This window comes from Lindgomyces ingoldianus (assembly GCF_010093535.1).
Source record: "Lindgomyces ingoldianus strain ATCC 200398 unplaced genomic scaffold BDR25scaffold_2, whole genome shotgun sequence".
NCBI lineage: Eukaryota > Fungi > Ascomycota > Dothideomycetes > Pleosporales > Lindgomycetaceae > Lindgomyces > Lindgomyces ingoldianus.
In genome coordinates this window covers 409,644-425,092 of record NW_022985163.1, presented here as the reverse complement: position 1 = coordinate 425,092, position 15,449 = coordinate 409,644, and the positions used below count along the sequence as shown (strand labels likewise).

At 52.4% G+C, this 15,449-nt stretch overlaps 8 protein-coding genes across 8 annotated transcripts; 6 read left to right on the top strand and 2 right to left on the bottom strand.

The window, feature by feature from the left end:
* Positions 1-1,788: 1,788 nt before the first annotated feature.
* Positions 1,789-2,533, top strand: BDR25DRAFT_309212 (uncharacterized protein; the record flags this gene model as incomplete). The annotated part of the gene is made up of 3 exons (XM_033691064.1): positions 1,789-1,810; positions 1,892-2,365; positions 2,418-2,533. 3 exons carry the CDS (start codon positions 1,789-1,791, stop codon positions 2,531-2,533), a joined length of 612 nt encoding a protein of 203 aa, XP_033553701.1.
* Positions 2,534-3,038: 505 nt separating this feature from the next.
* BDR25DRAFT_41729 (uncharacterized protein) lies at positions 3,039-4,140 on the bottom strand. The gene is made up of 3 exons (XM_033698540.1): positions 4,104-4,140; positions 3,103-4,049; positions 3,039-3,057 (listed from the first exon to the last, which is right to left on the bottom strand). The coding sequence occupies exon 2, from the start codon at positions 3,891-3,893 to the stop codon at positions 3,171-3,173; it is 723 nt and encodes a 240-aa protein (XP_033553700.1). The 5' UTR covers positions 3,894-4,049; positions 4,104-4,140; the 3' UTR covers positions 3,039-3,057; positions 3,103-3,170.
* Positions 4,141-4,195: 55 nt separating this feature from the next.
* BDR25DRAFT_276417 (TPR-like protein) lies at positions 4,196-7,104 on the bottom strand. Its single transcript, XM_033687552.1, has 4 exons — positions 6,279-7,104; positions 5,004-6,165; positions 4,846-4,955; positions 4,196-4,796 (listed from the first exon to the last, which is right to left on the bottom strand). The coding sequence occupies exons 1-4, from the start codon at positions 6,886-6,888 to the stop codon at positions 4,642-4,644; spliced, it is 2,037 nt and encodes a 678-aa protein (XP_033553699.1). The 5' UTR covers positions 6,889-7,104; the 3' UTR covers positions 4,196-4,641.
* A 914-nt stretch (positions 7,105-8,018) lies between these two features.
* On the top strand, positions 8,019-8,697 carry BDR25DRAFT_41709 (yippee zinc-binding protein). The gene is made up of 2 exons (XM_033698538.1): positions 8,019-8,296; positions 8,370-8,697. The coding sequence occupies exons 1-2, from the start codon at positions 8,198-8,200 to the stop codon at positions 8,601-8,603; spliced, it is 333 nt and encodes a 110-aa protein (XP_033553698.1). The 5' UTR covers positions 8,019-8,197; the 3' UTR covers positions 8,604-8,697.
* Positions 8,698-9,428, top strand: BDR25DRAFT_41710 (uncharacterized protein). The gene is made up of 3 exons (XM_033698539.1): positions 8,698-8,825; positions 8,884-9,378; positions 9,426-9,428. Exons 1-2 carry the CDS (start codon positions 8,791-8,793, stop codon positions 9,266-9,268), a joined length of 420 nt encoding a protein of 139 aa, XP_033553697.1. The 5' UTR covers positions 8,698-8,790; the 3' UTR covers positions 9,269-9,378; positions 9,426-9,428.
* Positions 9,277-10,472, top strand: BDR25DRAFT_208069 (GroES-like protein; the record flags this gene model as incomplete). Its single annotated transcript, XM_033684552.1, has 4 exons — positions 9,277-9,378; positions 9,426-9,442; positions 9,492-10,322; positions 10,370-10,472. 4 exons carry the CDS (start codon positions 9,277-9,279, stop codon positions 10,470-10,472), a joined length of 1,053 nt encoding a protein of 350 aa, XP_033553696.1.
* Positions 10,473-11,415: 943 nt separating this feature from the next.
* Positions 11,416-12,587, top strand: BDR25DRAFT_208691 (poly-binding protein 4; the record flags this gene model as incomplete). Its single annotated transcript, XM_033684580.1, has 2 exons — positions 11,416-11,806; positions 11,896-12,587. 2 exons carry the CDS (start codon positions 11,416-11,418, stop codon positions 12,585-12,587), a joined length of 1,083 nt encoding a protein of 360 aa, XP_033553695.1.
* A 928-nt stretch (positions 12,588-13,515) lies between these two features.
* BDR25DRAFT_251253 (UDP-Glc/Gal endoplasmic reticulum nucleotide sugar transporter-like protein) lies at positions 13,516-15,175 on the top strand. The gene is made up of 2 exons (XM_033686115.1): positions 13,516-13,966; positions 14,024-15,175. The coding sequence occupies exons 1-2, from the start codon at positions 13,746-13,748 to the stop codon at positions 15,066-15,068; spliced, it is 1,266 nt and encodes a 421-aa protein (XP_033553694.1). The 5' UTR covers positions 13,516-13,745; the 3' UTR covers positions 15,069-15,175.
* Positions 15,176-15,449: the final 274 nt, after the last annotated feature.

The window sequence follows — 15,449 nt, the reverse complement described above, 5'->3', positions numbered from 1 at the left end:
TTTCATCCCAAACTACCGATGTTGCAATGGCCCCCAAATCTCTTCTATCAACTTATCCGAACTACTACCAAAAGAGCACCTAGGGGTTTAAAAATCAAATCATGATCTGGGCGCTTCGCTATCCAGCAACACCTAACTTTGGTAGGCGCCTTCCTGTGCATCAACCTACATCTGCCGGCCAACCAAAGGCATGTCAACTTCTAATCTCCACGATCTACGTCTCAACGCCAATAAAAGAATTTCTAGTGCTTAAATCACTTCAAACCGGACTATGGAACCATCACGGCCCGCTTTCCCCTTCTATCATGCACCAAGATGCCCGTCGCATCATACTCAGTCGAGATTTAAATCTCAAGACTTGATACCTTTCTCAACGAGAAGGCCAGCTTCTTTTTTTTATTAAATTAGACTGCTCATCCTGGAATTTGGAGTAGGTTGCACACCAAAGAACCCCTGCATCTCATGGAGGATAAGGCCGAGCACAAACTACATTTTACATGGGCCACTATAGGTAACAAACGGACATTTCCTACGGCTCCCTCCTCGCCCTCCTCATCACTAACTTGTTCCATCCTTTCTACGTCGCCTGTGTCGTTCGTTGCGCTGAACTGACTAGCTGTTCTTAAAGCAAGTCAATAGTGCCTCTGAAGTATAGCTGGGGCTCTATCACTTCAGCCGGAGCTCACTAGACCTTTTGCCAACACTTAGCATTATATTAAGGTGGTAAACACTTCTGCCCTGTTCCTGCAGGTTTAAGTAGCACTTTAAGTCCCCTAAGTTCTCTTAATGAGGGACTAAGCGCAACGTAGGAGCTCTATTACTTCTGCTATTCAAGCCAGGAAGCCTCTCAAAGTATTACGACTATTTCGTAACGTTAATCAAGCTACTGTTGCACCGCAATTGTGAGAACTAGTGCTTTGATAACTCACCAGGCTTTACTCAGAGAACATGCAGCATAGAGTGCCATTCAGTTGCCAATGTACCGTTGCTATGTTACAGATAATTACATCCTTCCGCTGTTAAACCCACCCCCGGCAGGCCTCTTGAAGGGGCGATAGTGCTATGTAACACTAGCCAAGGAATCTTACAAGGTCATTATAGGTGTCCTTAAATTAGTGCAACCCGGCTAAGTTTTCTAACCTGTCCTAGAAAATGCTCTCTACTGCACTGCTATTACTCTGATATTGCCATAAAAGAAGGTTGGGCCTCTGAAAAGTCTACAATTACAGTTTAAGCTACTGACATTCTTTTTGTCAGCCCTTTAGGAATATGTCTATTGCTCCTTTGTAACACTCTTCATATTCAGTGTCAAGTTTAACGCTCATCTAATAGATCACTCTAATAATCTACTAAGCACAGTTTAGAAGATCCGAAGGTTTGTCCACCGCTCCTACACTCCATTTTCATCTTTTACCTGTCCTTCAGAGACATGGTTGCTGCTCCTAACTAACATCTCTTAATAATTTGAAGCTAATGCACCGTACAACTGACTGGCTACTCTGACAATCAACTAGACACAGCTCAAGAGTGTGGAAAGTTTGACCGCCACTCCCAATATTCCCTGCCATGGCTTACCTGCCCTCCAAAAACAAACTGCTCAAATCTGCCATATATCCACTCTTTCACCATCTCACCGCCAAATAGCCCACATTCACCTCAGCGAAACTTTGATATCTTCCACTCCAAATCCGCACATATAAACCCATCCTCTCACCTCCGCACCCAGAACCTAACCTCAAATTCATTCCCAGTCTCGCCACCAACCTCGCCGCTACCAACAGCGCCAAAATGTTGGCATTCCTCCGCATGCGTAAGTCGAACAAACCATTACCCCCTCCTTCCCCTCCTACTTCCCCCCTCTCTGCCCCTCCTGCCCAGCCTTGCCTACCAGACCTCGACAAGGTACTCCCGCCAGTGCCAGAGTCCAGGGAGGAGGTAATGGCGGCTCCCGTTGAAAGGCAGGGGTTCGTCATGCCTCCCATCCTCCCGGACGCGTTCGAACGCGGCCTCGAGGACCAGGGCATCCGCCTCCAACTCCAATTTGGACGGATGTCGTTCGTCAACAAACTTAAGCCCCTCCAAGACCACTTGGAGAACGAGAACGCCATCTACGCCTGGGAGAACCACCAGATGAAGGAGCGTGTCGCATCCTACGCCACCGCTATGGGCAACGCTGTTGCGGCTCTTGAGTGGCTCCATGAAGTCAATCCGGACATCGACTACGAGGGACACTCTGTCAAGGCTGCCAATGAGCTCTACCGCCTTGCGCAGGATGAGCCAGAATTTTACGATGCGCTTGAGCAGGGACGAGAGAGGATGTGGGATTTGGGATCGAAGTTGAAAGACGGCACCGACAGGAAGCGACGTAGGTACTAAGGCTTCTTCTCTACTGTGGCAACTCACCAACTCTTTCATAGTGAAGCAGATCGACGAGGTCAGGGCCAGAGCTCTTGCTGAGGGCGAAACAGAGGCGAACGCTATGAGTAAAGCTGCTAACGACGCCGCCGACAACAACACCAAGCACCATAAGTGATGGCCTAACTCTTCTTCACGGATATCAATACCGGACGTCTAAGCAATTAGTGACGATATGGCCGCTTGAAACAACCTTCTTGCATTGCATATCTCTGCCTTGCGCGGCTTGACATTCTTACTTTCCCCTTTATTTCACTCTGCATCACATCACATCATATTCATCTAGGGCATTGGGTAAACGGGGCGGCTATGCATGACTCCCGGCAGACACATCTGGGGTTTCTTTCATCATTTCTCTACATTGCATAGTTGGAGGGCTTTGGCGGCTCTCGGGCGACGCACGAAACCTCTTGGCTTGCTTTTCCTTCACTCTTTCTCTACCCTAGATGTCTGGTTGGAGGATCTTCGAGTGGTGTTATCACCATTGTTTTGCTCTTTCATTATTAAGGTGGGTTTTGGCAACATGGGTGGTTCTGTCATGGAAACATGGATGGGTGGTGGCTTTATTTCTATCTCTCCAAGGCCTTGGTCAATGGACTGGACAGAGCTATTGTTATCTCGGTGGATTGAACGGAGTAGTATCTGGAGCCCTCAGTATATTACCTCTCTCAATGATTGTTGAGTTACCAGTATTTGGGTATCACATCATTCTTCTCTACGAGTCAATTCCAAACCATATTTCTAAATCAACTAACTCAGGCACTATCTTGGAAATGCGATTCAACGTGATGCTGCACGGCGGTCTCATCGCCTTCGAACTCGCCGCAGACGGGGCATTTCACTGTCTCGGTCTGAAGCTCAAGCTGGCGCGTGGGAACGTGCTGTTGGTTCGTGGGCGAGGCGGTGTTACCTAGAGCTTCAAGCTCCTCTAGGCCAGTGAAATACGTCCCAAGGTTCCGCTTCCCAGCCGCCTCTTCGTCCCACAAATACCCATTGTCATCTCGCACATCAGAAACATGTCTGAACACCGCTCGTCTTCCCCTTCCTCCTCTCTCTCCCCGTTCAGCTCTTTCCCCCACAGCCACAGACTCCCCATCTCGCCCTAACCCAGCATTCTCTCCTCCAACCAAACTCTCTCCAATCAACCCCTCCGCTTCAGAAACAACACCCTGCACTCGTCCCACGCGTCCATCTCGTAACCTTACTTTCACGCCTCTGGGGTGGTCACCTCTTGTTAAAATATCTGCGACGATGCCGCGGACTTGGTAGCCGGTAGGCTGGTCGGGTTTCAGGATCATGGAGACGGGTGTTCCGGGAGTGAGGAAGGCGAAGGAGGGAATGGATTGGGATTGGGGATAACGATTTGAGGGGGGATTGGAAAGAGGGTTTGAGAGTGGGGGATGGCTGGGGCTGCGGTTTGGGATATAATTTCCTCGTCTGGGTGGTCGGTTTCTGGCTCTGTAGGGTCTTTGTGCCATAATGGTTGAAGACAATTGGAGTGTCGTTGTTAGTTGAATCTGAGGAATTTTTAATTCGTGGACGACTCGAAACGTGAGTGAACTTCGGGTGCAAGTTGTTCAATTTGCCTGAATCCTAATATAGGGCTTGCTTGCAGTTTGGCTTCAATGAGCGTTCTGTTGCGTTTAAGTGTTTGAATGCATCGAAATTCGTGAAGTCAAGTTACGCACGCCAAGATGCCTGCTGACTATTCTCTATTCGGCATAGTGGTAAACGGAACGCATTAGTCATCAACAGTACCTTCCATTCTGCCTCACCCTATCACAGTTTTTAGGAGGATGAGAGGATAATCATGGATTTTCGTATCTCGACCACCTCAGTGATCTTGTTCTACAAGTTGAAAGAAAGGAATGGAATGACAAGACGCCAGACAATGCCGAGGAAGGTTTATGGATAGCTTAGATGGATGGTTGAGGAGTCAACGAAGCTGGTGGATGCAGGACATGCCACAGTGCAGATGTCGGAATCGTTCTGGGGGAGCCAGACAAAAGGAAATCAGACAGAATCAGCAGTCTATATCTCGCGCAAGCCGCCACCGTAGCTCACACTTGGTTATTCCGTGATACCCAACGCCAGACGAGGAGTTTTGTCGAGAAAAAGAGATCGTGTTTGTGCGTGTGTGGGGTCTTATTATAGACACGAATGGAAAATTTCGAGCCCGAGATTATGCAAGACGTGGAATAAGCCATGCGATGTAGAAAGAATGACTTAGAATGGGAAGCCACCGGGGAATTGCTGGCCTCGTCGGCCGCCGCCTCCAGGCATACCCCCCATTCCCGGGAAAGGACTTCCACCGCCCGTTGCAAAGGAAAAGCCGCCGCCGCCTGGACGGCCTCCACCCATGCCGCCAAACATGTTAAACACTGCGAAATGATGAGTACTGTGTTGGAATGTTGGATCTGTTGAACGTACGCATTTCGGGGTCGATGCTTTGGCCGCCCATCCCACCACTAAATCCACCGCCACCAAACATCTCCGCAGGATCAACAAGATCTTCACCAGAATCGTATCGAGCCCGTTTTCTGACTATGTTAGCTAATAAAATCGCAAATAGGTCAAATTCAACATACTGAGGATCGCTTAAAGTTTCATGTGCTTCCTGGATTTCCTTGAATCTCTCCGCTGCCTGATCATCATCCGGGTTCTTGTCAGGATGATGTACGATTGCGAGTTTGCGGTACGCCTTCTTGATTTCTTGATCTGAAGCATCCTTGCTGATACCTAGAATCTTGTAGTAGTCTTTTCTTTGGCTCTTCTTCAGCTCCAGTTCAGCGTTGCGAATTTCCTTGGCGATACCTGGCTCTGATGGATTTGCTTCGTGGATTGCCTTGAATTCCCGAACCGCCTCTTCCCAGTTCCCAGATTCCCCTAATGCCTTTGCCTTCGTTTTCCGAGCCTTGGTGTACCCAGGATCGAGCTCGAGAGCCTTGTTACAGTCAGAAATTGCGGGCTTCCAGTTCTTTAGTTTCGTGTAGCATAAGGCTCGGTTCTGGAGGATCTTCGAGTTTGTGTTCTTGTTCGACGGATCCACTTCTAGGGCTTTTGTGTATGTATCGACGGCCGCCTGGAGCTTCCCGGTCTTGAATGCAACATTCCCCTCCTCTTTCATCCTCTCCAGCTTCTGGACCATGCGCAGATATTTCACGGCTTGCTTGAAGTCGGGATCGCAGTTCAACGCTTGTCTGAAATGCTGGATGGCCTTCTCGTTTTCGCCCTGTGCGTAGAGCACTCGTCCTCTCAACACCAAAGCATCAGGATCCTGGTTGTTGTTCCGCAGCAATGACATAGCTATATTCTGTGCCTCCCCGAGTGCATTAGCATTGCCCATCTTCAGATGTGCTTCTCCCCTCATCAGCTTCCACTTTCTCGGGCTGTCCACACCAGCTCCCAGGCCCCGCTCAGCCTGGTTTAGTGCGTGTACGACCAACGAGCCGGATCCTCCTGAATGCAGAATATCTCCTGCCTGCCGAATGTGTTGCCGCATGCTGACAGCTGGTTGCATGTCTTTGGCCGTTGCCGGAGGATGGATCGAGCTGAGCACTGCGAGGGCCTCATCCGGCCGCCCGAGGCTGGTGTACAGCCTCCCAAGCCGCAGCAGAATTTTCATGTTGCCGGGCTCCAGGTCATCGGCAGTCTTGCAGTCCTCCAACGCCTCAACGTAGCGGTTCGCAGACATGAGGGCGGCTGCCCTGTTGGAATAATAGGTGGCATTCTTGGGGTCGGCTTCGATGGCTAGGAGGAGGAAAAAGAGTTAGCGATAATGCACTGTGAGGTGGTCGTGCCATGGCCGTGACACAAGGCAGCACACGACTCGGGTAAGACGGGATAGAAAATTCACTGCACACCTTTTGAATATTCCTTGACGGCCTGGGCATAGTCCTTGATCTTGAAGAACTTGTTGCCAGCGGTCTTGTACGACTCAGCATCTATCGTGGGCGGCTGAGCGGGCGGTGACGCGGCCTCTGGTGTTGCAGCGTAGGTTGCAGACTGCGGCGGTGGGCTGGTGGTGTATCTGTGAGGGGGAGGAGCGGGCCTGGCCTCGTGGTCGCCGTTGCTGCCGTTGGTCTTGGGGAAGGCGCCCGGAGCCTGTGCTGTCGCGGGGCTGGACGGTGTGGGCGTGGGCGAGGACGTGAATTCCCTGTCCAGGTCCATGGGCTGGGGGGTGGGCTGGTCGCTCATCTGGGACATGGCAGACAGCCGCCGTAGCTCGTCGGGTGGGAGGTTGAGTGGGTGGGAGTCACGGTCGAACTTGGACGAGCGCTTTGAAGAGTATGAGCTGGAGCGACGGCTCTCTCGATCACGTTCTTTGACCTTGTGGAAGCCCTTTTTGTCGGGCGACGAGGGAGGGGTTCCTGGGTTGTGGGACGAACCGGATCCTGGAGTCAGCTTCGGGGCGGGATGGTGCTTGGACTTTTTGGAAGAGGATTTGTTGAAGAGCGAGGGAAGGTTCGGCATGGGTGGATAAATGATTTTGGTGTAACTGTTGGAGCCGGGACTATGCTGCTGCAACTTTGGTTGAAGGCGGACCGATAGAGACGGCTCAGGATGTCGCTGCACACAAAAAGGTTGCTAGAACATTCTATGGCGGAGGTATTATCCGCGAAGGAAAACTACCACAGCTCGGTATCAAAGCCGCGCTGGTGCGTGCACCCTGTGCTGGGGGGAGGGCTGAGGCTGGGATAATGGTGGATTGGCGCTGCTGGCTGACGGCCAACACAACACTCCCTGCAGCTCCATCAAATTCTCCAAATGCAGCATCCAGCCTGCTCTGAGGCCGTTGCACTCCTACTATTCGCCTCGACATATTCTCCCCCGCCGTGCAACCCCCCCTTCACTGGCTCTCCATCCACGGCCGAATGGTAGCAGCGCGCTTGGCCTGACTGCAAATCTCCCCAAAAGCAACTGTGGATCACCAGGCCTTTAGACCAATCCGAGATGAGGTGGTTGGGTGCCATCAAAACACTCACCTGGCAACGGGCACTGCAGTCGTGACTTGTCTGCTGCTCCATCACATCATTTGTCTGACCTGGAAACGCTCACCACCTAGGTAACTTACTCCTCCTGCGTGGTAATATTGCTCGATTGTGCCGAGCCTGCGTTCCATATCGCCGCCGTTATTGAGAGAGGTTGTCGTTTGTATCGGAATCTGCATTGATTGCACTCCCGTCTCGCCGCCACGCTACATCTTGCTATTTAATCCTCCTCTTGCCGGCATTCCTTGTTCACTGACTACAGAGTAAGCCCTGAAATGTCTAGAAGCTGAGTTATCCTTATCCACACGTGACTTGGTGCGCCAAAGCTTCCACGGCTAGCCTTGAAGAGCACTCAGCCTCAAGCTCCCCGCCGTGTCTTCTTCCAAGCTTCCTCACTCCGGCCAGCAGCCAAATCCCGCGTTCATACGTGTAAGCAGTGCCTCACAGCTCAAGCCGTGGAAGTCTGCCAGCCTCCGCTTACTCTTTCACCTTCCATTGCGGGTCACACGGACGAAGGCGGCGCTAGGGCAGGTGCACCGGTGGACTGACAAGCATCGAGGGTCACATTCCTATCTGCCACCGAGAGAGGGCTTTGCAGTGTTTCAACATTCTACTATTCCGCCTTCAGGGCTCACAAATAAACCATTACCGTAGCACCCGGCCACCACTCTCCACCCTCGTCTCTGCGCCCCCTTCACAGCGAACACTCCTCTCAATATAGTCTTCTCATACTGCTCTTGTACACTGTTCACTTTTATCAAGTTCTGGCTCCGTTGTCGCAAACGCCCACCATGGGATTAGCATACAACATCTACCTCAACTCTTCTCGCATCTATGGGTGTAAGGTCTGCAAGACACACCTGTCGAATCATGACGATATTCTTAGCAGGGTCAGTTCCATGTTCCACCAAAGCTCCTTCCCTCTGTGCGATTGTGACGAGCTGAAGCTGACGAGCCTGTCAGAATTTCCGTGGCCAACACGGCAAAGCCTACCTCTTCGACAGCGTTGTCAACGTCACCGAATCTGAGCCCAATGAACGCAACATGACGACTGGCCGCCACATTGTGCGGGATATACACTGCCGGCAGTGCAAGGAGACGGTGGGGTGGAAGTATGACAAGGCGTATGAGGCGTCGGAGAAGTACAAGGAGGGGAAGTTCATCCTCGAGGCGGAGCTACTCTGCACAGTGACTTAAGGGCCGCCGTGGTTAGATTCGGCAGGTCAGCATGTCTACTTAGCACGGGAAATGCATTTAGCTGGAGTTTTTTTGAGGGGTTTTTTTTTTTTTTGGCAGCGTCCACAGGACACTGGGTTTGGAGTATGCGAACAGGTGTTTATCTAGGGGGTTCACCCTACGTAGGGTTTCAAGGCGTAGCACAGGAATGGTACGAGACCTTGGGTTTGGGTTTGGAATTTGGTATGTGGATTAGGTTTTACCTCTCTTTTTCTAGGTGACAATGACAGAGTGTCTCCAGGGATTTGCCCCCTGAGGCGCTGACACGAGGAGACTCCACGAATACTATCAATTTCCCAACCTGCGGTTCCCAGCTTTCAATCGAGGTGGGCTTTGGCAGTGCCTGTACCCCGCAGTCTGATCTCGTTGCCTCGGCGGGGAACATGGAAGCGGATGCAAACCCCTCCATCATCAGCTCAAACCCTACAAATCCGTGGAAATGCTTTTATTTCCAGGTCGCCCTCCTCATCAAGCGGGATCTTGTATATTATCTACCTGTGCCGCCTTCTGGCTGTTTCTTTAGTTGGCTCGGCCTTGCGTTCTTTCGAAATTACACAAAAGACTCACTAATTCCTTCTGGTGACACCTTGCAGGTTATTATTATTAGCAGCATTGCAAAATGGTGAAGGATACAATGAAAGCGGTAGTGTTCAAAGGCCCTGGAAAGGTCGTCATTGAGGACCGGCCTATTCCCAAAATAAGAGACCCAGGAGATATCATAGTCAAGGTGGAAAAGGTATGTCGCGCTGCTCGGAATGACTTAACAACGTTAACATAAAATAGACAGCACTATGTGGCAGGTATGGCTCATCACCGGATTTGACTTGCATTGTCTAACATCGCTCCCAGTGAACTTCATGTCTATCGGGGCCATCAGCCCAGCCCTACCGATTTCATAATGGGCCATGAGTTCACCGGAAACGTAGAACAAGTTGGAAGCGATGTCAAGACCATCAAGAAAGGCGATCGCATTGTCTCACCCTTTACCGTTTCCTGTGGAGAATGCTTTTACTGTAAACATGGGTTCTCCTCGCGCTGTGCAAAAGGCCAGCTCTTTGGAACCACGATTCTAGATGGTGGACAAGCTGAGTACGTTCGAGTGCCCTTGGCCGACTCCACTGTTATGAAAGCACCAGAAGGCATAAAAGACGAAGCACTCGTCCTCATGGCCGACATTTTCCCCACCGGATACTTTGCCGCACATAACGCCTTCAAAGAGATGTCTCCCGAAGAAGTCAAGGAGAGCACAGTCGTCCTGATAGGCTGCGGACCGGTTGCCCTCTGCGCGCTTGTTAACCTCGTGGACTTCAAGCCCAAGCATCTGCTCGCCGTAGACTCCATCCCATCGCGCCTCGACCTCGCAAAATCCCTCGGGGCAGAGCCGTGGAATTTCCAAAACGACCGCGAAGGCCTCGAGAAGCGCGTCAAGGAGCTTACCAACGGCCGCGGGGCAGACGCGGTTGTGGAGGTCGTCGGTCTGAGCCCGGCACTCAAAATAGGATTTGACTTGTTAAGGCCGTGGGGTGTGATTTCTAGCGTCGGCGTGCACAATGGGGAAATCCCGTGGACCGGTAATGAGGCTTATGGAAAGAATTTGAGGATCCAAATGGGCAGGTGTCCGGTTCGAAGCATCTTTCCACAGGCACTGGAGAAGCTAAGGGAGAAGCAGGATCTACTCGGGTGAGGTTGCCGAATGTTGCTTGTCCAGTGATGGCTAACAATAGCAGGTTCATGCATGATAAGATCATGCCACTTACGGATGCCGTTGAGGGATATGATCTGTTTGATAAGATGAAGGCACAGAAAGTGGTCTTTGAGGCTCAGAAGTGATGACCAGACCTCTTGCTGGAATTGGGGAGCGTGCTAATGGGGTGCTGATGTTTGTGATGGACCTGGTCCTGTCGCATGTGTGAAAATGGAAGGCGGGAATAGTGGACCGCCCGGCCAATTGGAATCAGGCACTGGTGAATTGTAGAATAACGTGCAGCCGTTGGCCAATTCACGGGAGTTTGCAGAGTCCATTGGGAGCTGTTGCTGCGCTGTGCATGCAGCCATCGTGGGATTCCAGCGCAGCAGAGGGCCGTTTTCGTGGCCGTGCGCTGCGGGGTCAGGCAGGGCTTGCTTTTGCAGAGCAAGGCGAATGCGCGCGTCGAGCTCCAGCTTCTCAAGAATGCAGAGCCTGAGCCTTCACCAGAGTGTGGCCTAGCACTCACCTCGACTGCAACCCGTCGACTAAGGCCCCGGCGTCTGCACGACACCCAGCGCGGCCAATCTTCCATTCAAGGCCGCTACTGCTGCAAAAGCCCACAGCGGTAAGGTCCGCCTGGCTCGCTAAAACGCAACTACGACAGCCAGCCAAATATTCTCTTTGTCTGCCCCCAGCGACACATCGTCACCTCAACACCCTCCGCACCACACTTCCTCACGGCTCTCTCGACCCTCCCCTCCCCTCCTCACACTTCTCTTCCGCCCTCCTCCCGCCTCCCGTCCTCCACCTACTCCTCTCACAACTCACTCTTCGATCCGCACCGACCACCTCCCCCGCCACTTCCGCGACTCGCTCTGTAGGTGCTTGCTCTGCGGGATTCGTCTGCTGCGTGTTTACAATGCACTAACACTGCACGCGATAGTCAGGACGCATCCTCCCACGCGTCTTTCTCCCTCTCCCCTCCCACCCCCACGACTCACCCCAGTAAGTGAGCTCCGTATCCTGCACGCCCGTGTTTACGTCACTGACACCCCTGCAGCACCACCCCTAGGACATTTCTACAACATGTCCGCCGAGGAGCACCAGCAATCCTCTCAGGATGTCGGCCGCATCACTGAATCATTTGACAAATTCGGCGTCAGCGATGGCGGTGACGCTGTACCGCGAACCGAAGAAGAGTATGCCGAAGCGCAACTGACCCTGCGCGCCATTGTCTCTTCCAAAGAAGCCGGTGTTATCATAGGAAAGGCGGGAAAGAACGTTGCTGACCTACGCGACGAGACTGGTGTTCGCGCGGGCGTCAGTAAGGTCGTCCAGGGGGTCCACGACCGCGTGCTCTCCGTTACTGGCTCGCTCCAGGGCATCTCCAAGGCATATGGACTCGTCGCCAAAGGACTTCTGGAAGGTGCACCCCAGATGGGCATGGGTGGTCTGATTCGGAGCGATGGCACCCATCGTAAGTATTGTAGTCTTGTCACGGCATCGCCACACTGCGAAACCGTGGCGCAGGGGAGAAGCTTCGAATGCTAACGTGCTCTCACTTAGCCATCCGCCTCCTCATCTCACACAACCAGATGGGCACTATCATTGGCCGACAGGGCTTGAAGATCAAGCAGATTCAGGACACGTCTGGCGTACGGATGGTGGCGCAAAAGGAGATGCTGCCCCAATCCACCGAGCGTATCGTCGAAGTCCAAGGCTCCCCGCAGGGCATCGAGAAGGCCGTCTGGGAAATCGGCAAGTGCTTGATTGATGACTCTGAACGTGGCTATGGTACTGTCCTGTACAACCCCGCTTCCAGGGTCCAACCGGGTGGTGGCCCATTGTCAAATGGTGGAAGCGGCGCCGCATTGGGAGGTGGACGTTCCTACAACCGCACCGGTCATGGTGCCGACTTCAGTGATGCACCGCCGACATATAATCGACGATCTGGATCCGATGCCGCCAGTCGACCCCCGCCGCCTACTCACACCGAAGACGGCGAGGAGATGCAGACGCAAAACATCAGTATTCCCTCGGACATGGTCGGCTGTATCATCGGACGCGGAGGAAGCAAGATTAGCGAAATCCGCAAGAGTTCCGGCGCTCGCATCTCCATCGCCAAAGCCCCCCATGACGAATCGGGCGAGCGCATGTTTACAATTACTGGCAGTGCCAGTAGCAACGAAAAGGCTTTGTACTTGTTGTACGAGAATCTGGAGGCGGAGAAGATGCGCCGCAGCCAGTCTCAGGACTAGACGCATATTTCAACTTGGAGGACTAGTTTGAGGGTTCTCTGAGCAGGACAAGGGTGCCGGTAGAAAGGGTCAAGTCCTAAATTGTATTTAGGGTCTTTTGTACTCTGCGCTGGCCCTTGGTCTGGCTCCATCTCCCTGACCCTGACCCTGACCCTGATGTCCACCTTGGCCAACAAAAGCGACTACCTTAATTCTTTCCCTCCGCCTACCGATGGACGTCATGGCTGGGCCTATTTTCTTTTAACACTCTTATTGTCTTCTTCTTCGACACTTCCCTGCAAATTGAGCGGCTCACGATTCATGACTTATGCCTTGATATCCGCACCTCTGCTTGCGACGGGGTATAATCGAAGCAGTTGCAGCAGTCAAGCTGTTTTTGTTTTCTTAAGACGGTGGCCCCAGAGGCGAATTTGGGCTCACACTCTCTCCGAGACCGAACACAAACCGAACCTCTTACCGAACTCTCTCTCATACCTCCCCTCACCTTCCCTCACACCTTCCCTCACCCCTTCCCACACCCCTTCCCATCCTCTGTTATCCGCACTCCTTGACATGGACTTCCTTTACGACCGCTTCATATCTCTCCTTCCGATAGCCATCATCATCAACCCTTCCTTCCCGTTTACCTACTCTCACACACCCACCCTCATGTCGGCGTGGTCGGTTGGCGATTGCAGAGGTATTGCTGCAGTTGGCAGATTGTTTTTACCTAGCTATGTAGAGTAGTAATGCGAGTGGCGAAGACGTTGAAAATGAGATATGAATACACGAATATCCGTGCGTGGGGTGATGCCGATGCGGCTGAGGCTGAGATTAGAGCGTGGCTCGTGCCGCTCATGCCTGCCTGCATCTCAGCAGGGGGGGGCATTGGCTTAAGTCCGAGCTAAATGTGCCTTGAAGCCACCTCTCCCTTTGCCATGGCCGAATCATTTAAGCTCGATATCACCACCTTCCTGACTTCAAGCTCACATCAGCCCTTTGACTCAATGGATCGGTGATACGCATTCTTTCTCACTTCTGTGACAACCCTACCCAACCTCGTCACTCACTCTCCACACACGCACTCGCGCCAGTGACTTATCGCGCCCGCCGCGATCCCATCTGAAGGCTCAAATAATAACTCCGGGGCCGACACATCGGACTCGACACAGCAGCTCAATGGCACGAACGAAACAACGCACGCCGATGCGCCGTGAGCCCTCGGAAACGTTCAATCACGTCAATGGCAACGGCACGGCGCATCGGCGGAATAGCTTCACGCAGACGCTAGGAATGGAGGTAGAAAGGGTGGCAGAGTTGGCAGCAAGGGAGAAGCATGAGCAGAAGCAGGCGGGGCTGCTCGCGCTAGCCATCTGTGTTGGGGGGATTTATGCGAGCTTGTGAGTGGAGAGTGGACCCTCGTTTTGGAGATTGAGCTTGCTAACGAGCATCTTTAGTCTGTCCTGGGCCTACCTCCAAGAGCGCATAACAACTACCTCTTACGGGCCTGACCGCTCGCGCTTCACGTATTCCATATTCCTCAACACTATCCAGTCCGCCTTCGCTGCTCTCACTGGCTTTGTTTACCTCTACATCTCCGCGCCTCGGGATCCCATGACCTCCGCTCGGCGCATACCTTCCATATTCCCTTCCCAATCAATCCTCTTCCCGCTGCTCTTGATCTCCGTCACAACCTCGCTGGCAAGTCCGTTCGGATACGCCAGTCTAAAGCACCTCGACTATGTCACTTTTATCCTCGCCAAAAGCTGTAAATTGCTTCCCGTCATGTTCCTCCACATATCCCTCTTCCGAAAGCGGTATCCAATATACAAGTACATGGTCATTGGCTGCGTGACATTGGGTGTCGCCATCTTCACCCTCCACCACCCCTCCACGGCCAAGAAAGCCGCAAAGAAAGCTGGGTCGATGAACGGCGATGTTTCCAAAGCGCTAGGCTTATTCCTCCTGGGCGTGAACTTGCTTTTCGATGGCTTGACAAACACCGTACAAGACCACATCTTCGGAACTTTCAAAGGCTTCACCGGCCCGCAAATGATGTGCGCGCAAAACCTTATGAGCACCGCCCTCACAGTCTCCTACCTCATCCTCTCACCATACATCTCGCACACACCCCTCGGTGAATGGCTCGGCATCAACGGCGGTGGCGGCGGCGAGCTGAAAGAAGCCCTCAACTTTGTGACTACGTACCCAGCTGTCGGGTGGAATGTTCTTGGTTTCGCAGCTTGTGGGGCGGTGGGCCAAGTGTTTATTTTTCACACGTTGGCGCATTTTTCGAGTTTGCTGTTGGTGACGGTGACAGTGACCAGGAAGATGCTGACCATGTTGATGAGTGTGGTGTTGTTTGGACATCAGGTTACGAGAATGCAGTGGTTGGGTGTGAGCTTGGTGTTTGGGGGGATTGGGGCGGAGGCATGGTATACGAGGGCGGAGAAGAAGGCGAAGGAGAAAGCGAAGAAGGAGGGCGCTAAGAAGAGGCAGTGAGGAGGGGATGTGGAAAGGGGGGCTTGCTTGTGGGCTTTCGGGCCGAGGAAAGAGGGTGTATACATTAGGGGGCTTAGAGGTTATATCTTAGATTTGATTTAGCTGAGGACTTTGCATTACGTCTTCCATACTCTAAAGAATAGTCATATTCCTCGAATAAAACGCATCCTTAGATTAAATGGCACGTGACCATTCATGTCTTAGTAAGCAGCCAGGCATCTTTGAGTAGCCTCTTCCCTCCCATCCGATTCCTTTTTCCTCCACCCCTCCCCACCAGAGTGAATTAATTCATTTCCGCTCTGCGAAGAACACCAAAGTTAGGCCAATTTTAACAACGCGTTTCGAGATGGCAACAGTACAAAGATAGACTTCTTTCTGTAT

Excerpts from the sequence above, each read along its gene's own strand:
- BDR25DRAFT_41729 (XM_033698540.1), bottom strand. The coding sequence starts at position 3,893 with ATGGCACAAAGACCCTACAGAGCCAGAAACCGACCACCCAGACGAGGA.
- BDR25DRAFT_276417 (XM_033687552.1), bottom strand. The coding sequence starts at position 6,888 with ATGCCGAACCTTCCCTCGCTCTTCAACAAATCCTCTTCCAAAAAGTCC. Across the intron at positions 4,956-5,003 it reads GAAACTTTAAGCGATCCTCA|AAAACGGGCTCGATACGATT; the intron begins GTATGTTGAATT and ends TAACATAGTCAG. Across the intron at positions 4,797-4,845 it reads AAGCATCGACCCCGAAATGC|TGTTTAACATGTTTGGCGGC; the intron begins GTACGTTCAACA and ends ATCATTTCGCAG.
- BDR25DRAFT_41709 (XM_033698538.1), top strand. The coding sequence starts at position 8,198 with ATGGGATTAGCATACAACATCTACCTCAACTCTTCTCGCATCTATGGG. Across the intron at positions 8,297-8,369 it reads ATGACGATATTCTTAGCAGG|AATTTCCGTGGCCAACACGG; the intron begins GTCAGTTCCATG and ends CGAGCCTGTCAG.
- BDR25DRAFT_41710 (XM_033698539.1), top strand. The coding sequence starts at position 8,791 with ATGGTACGAGACCTTGGGTTTGGGTTTGGAATTTG. Across the intron at positions 8,826-8,883 it reads GGGTTTGGGTTTGGAATTTG|GGATTTGCCCCCTGAGGCGC; the intron begins GTATGTGGATTA and ends GAGTGTCTCCAG.
- BDR25DRAFT_251253 (XM_033686115.1), top strand. The coding sequence starts at position 13,746 with ATGGCACGAACGAAACAACGCACGCCGATGCGCCGTGAGCCCTCGGAA. Across the intron at positions 13,967-14,023 it reads GGGGGGATTTATGCGAGCTT|TCTGTCCTGGGCCTACCTCC; the intron begins GTGAGTGGAGAG and ends GAGCATCTTTAG.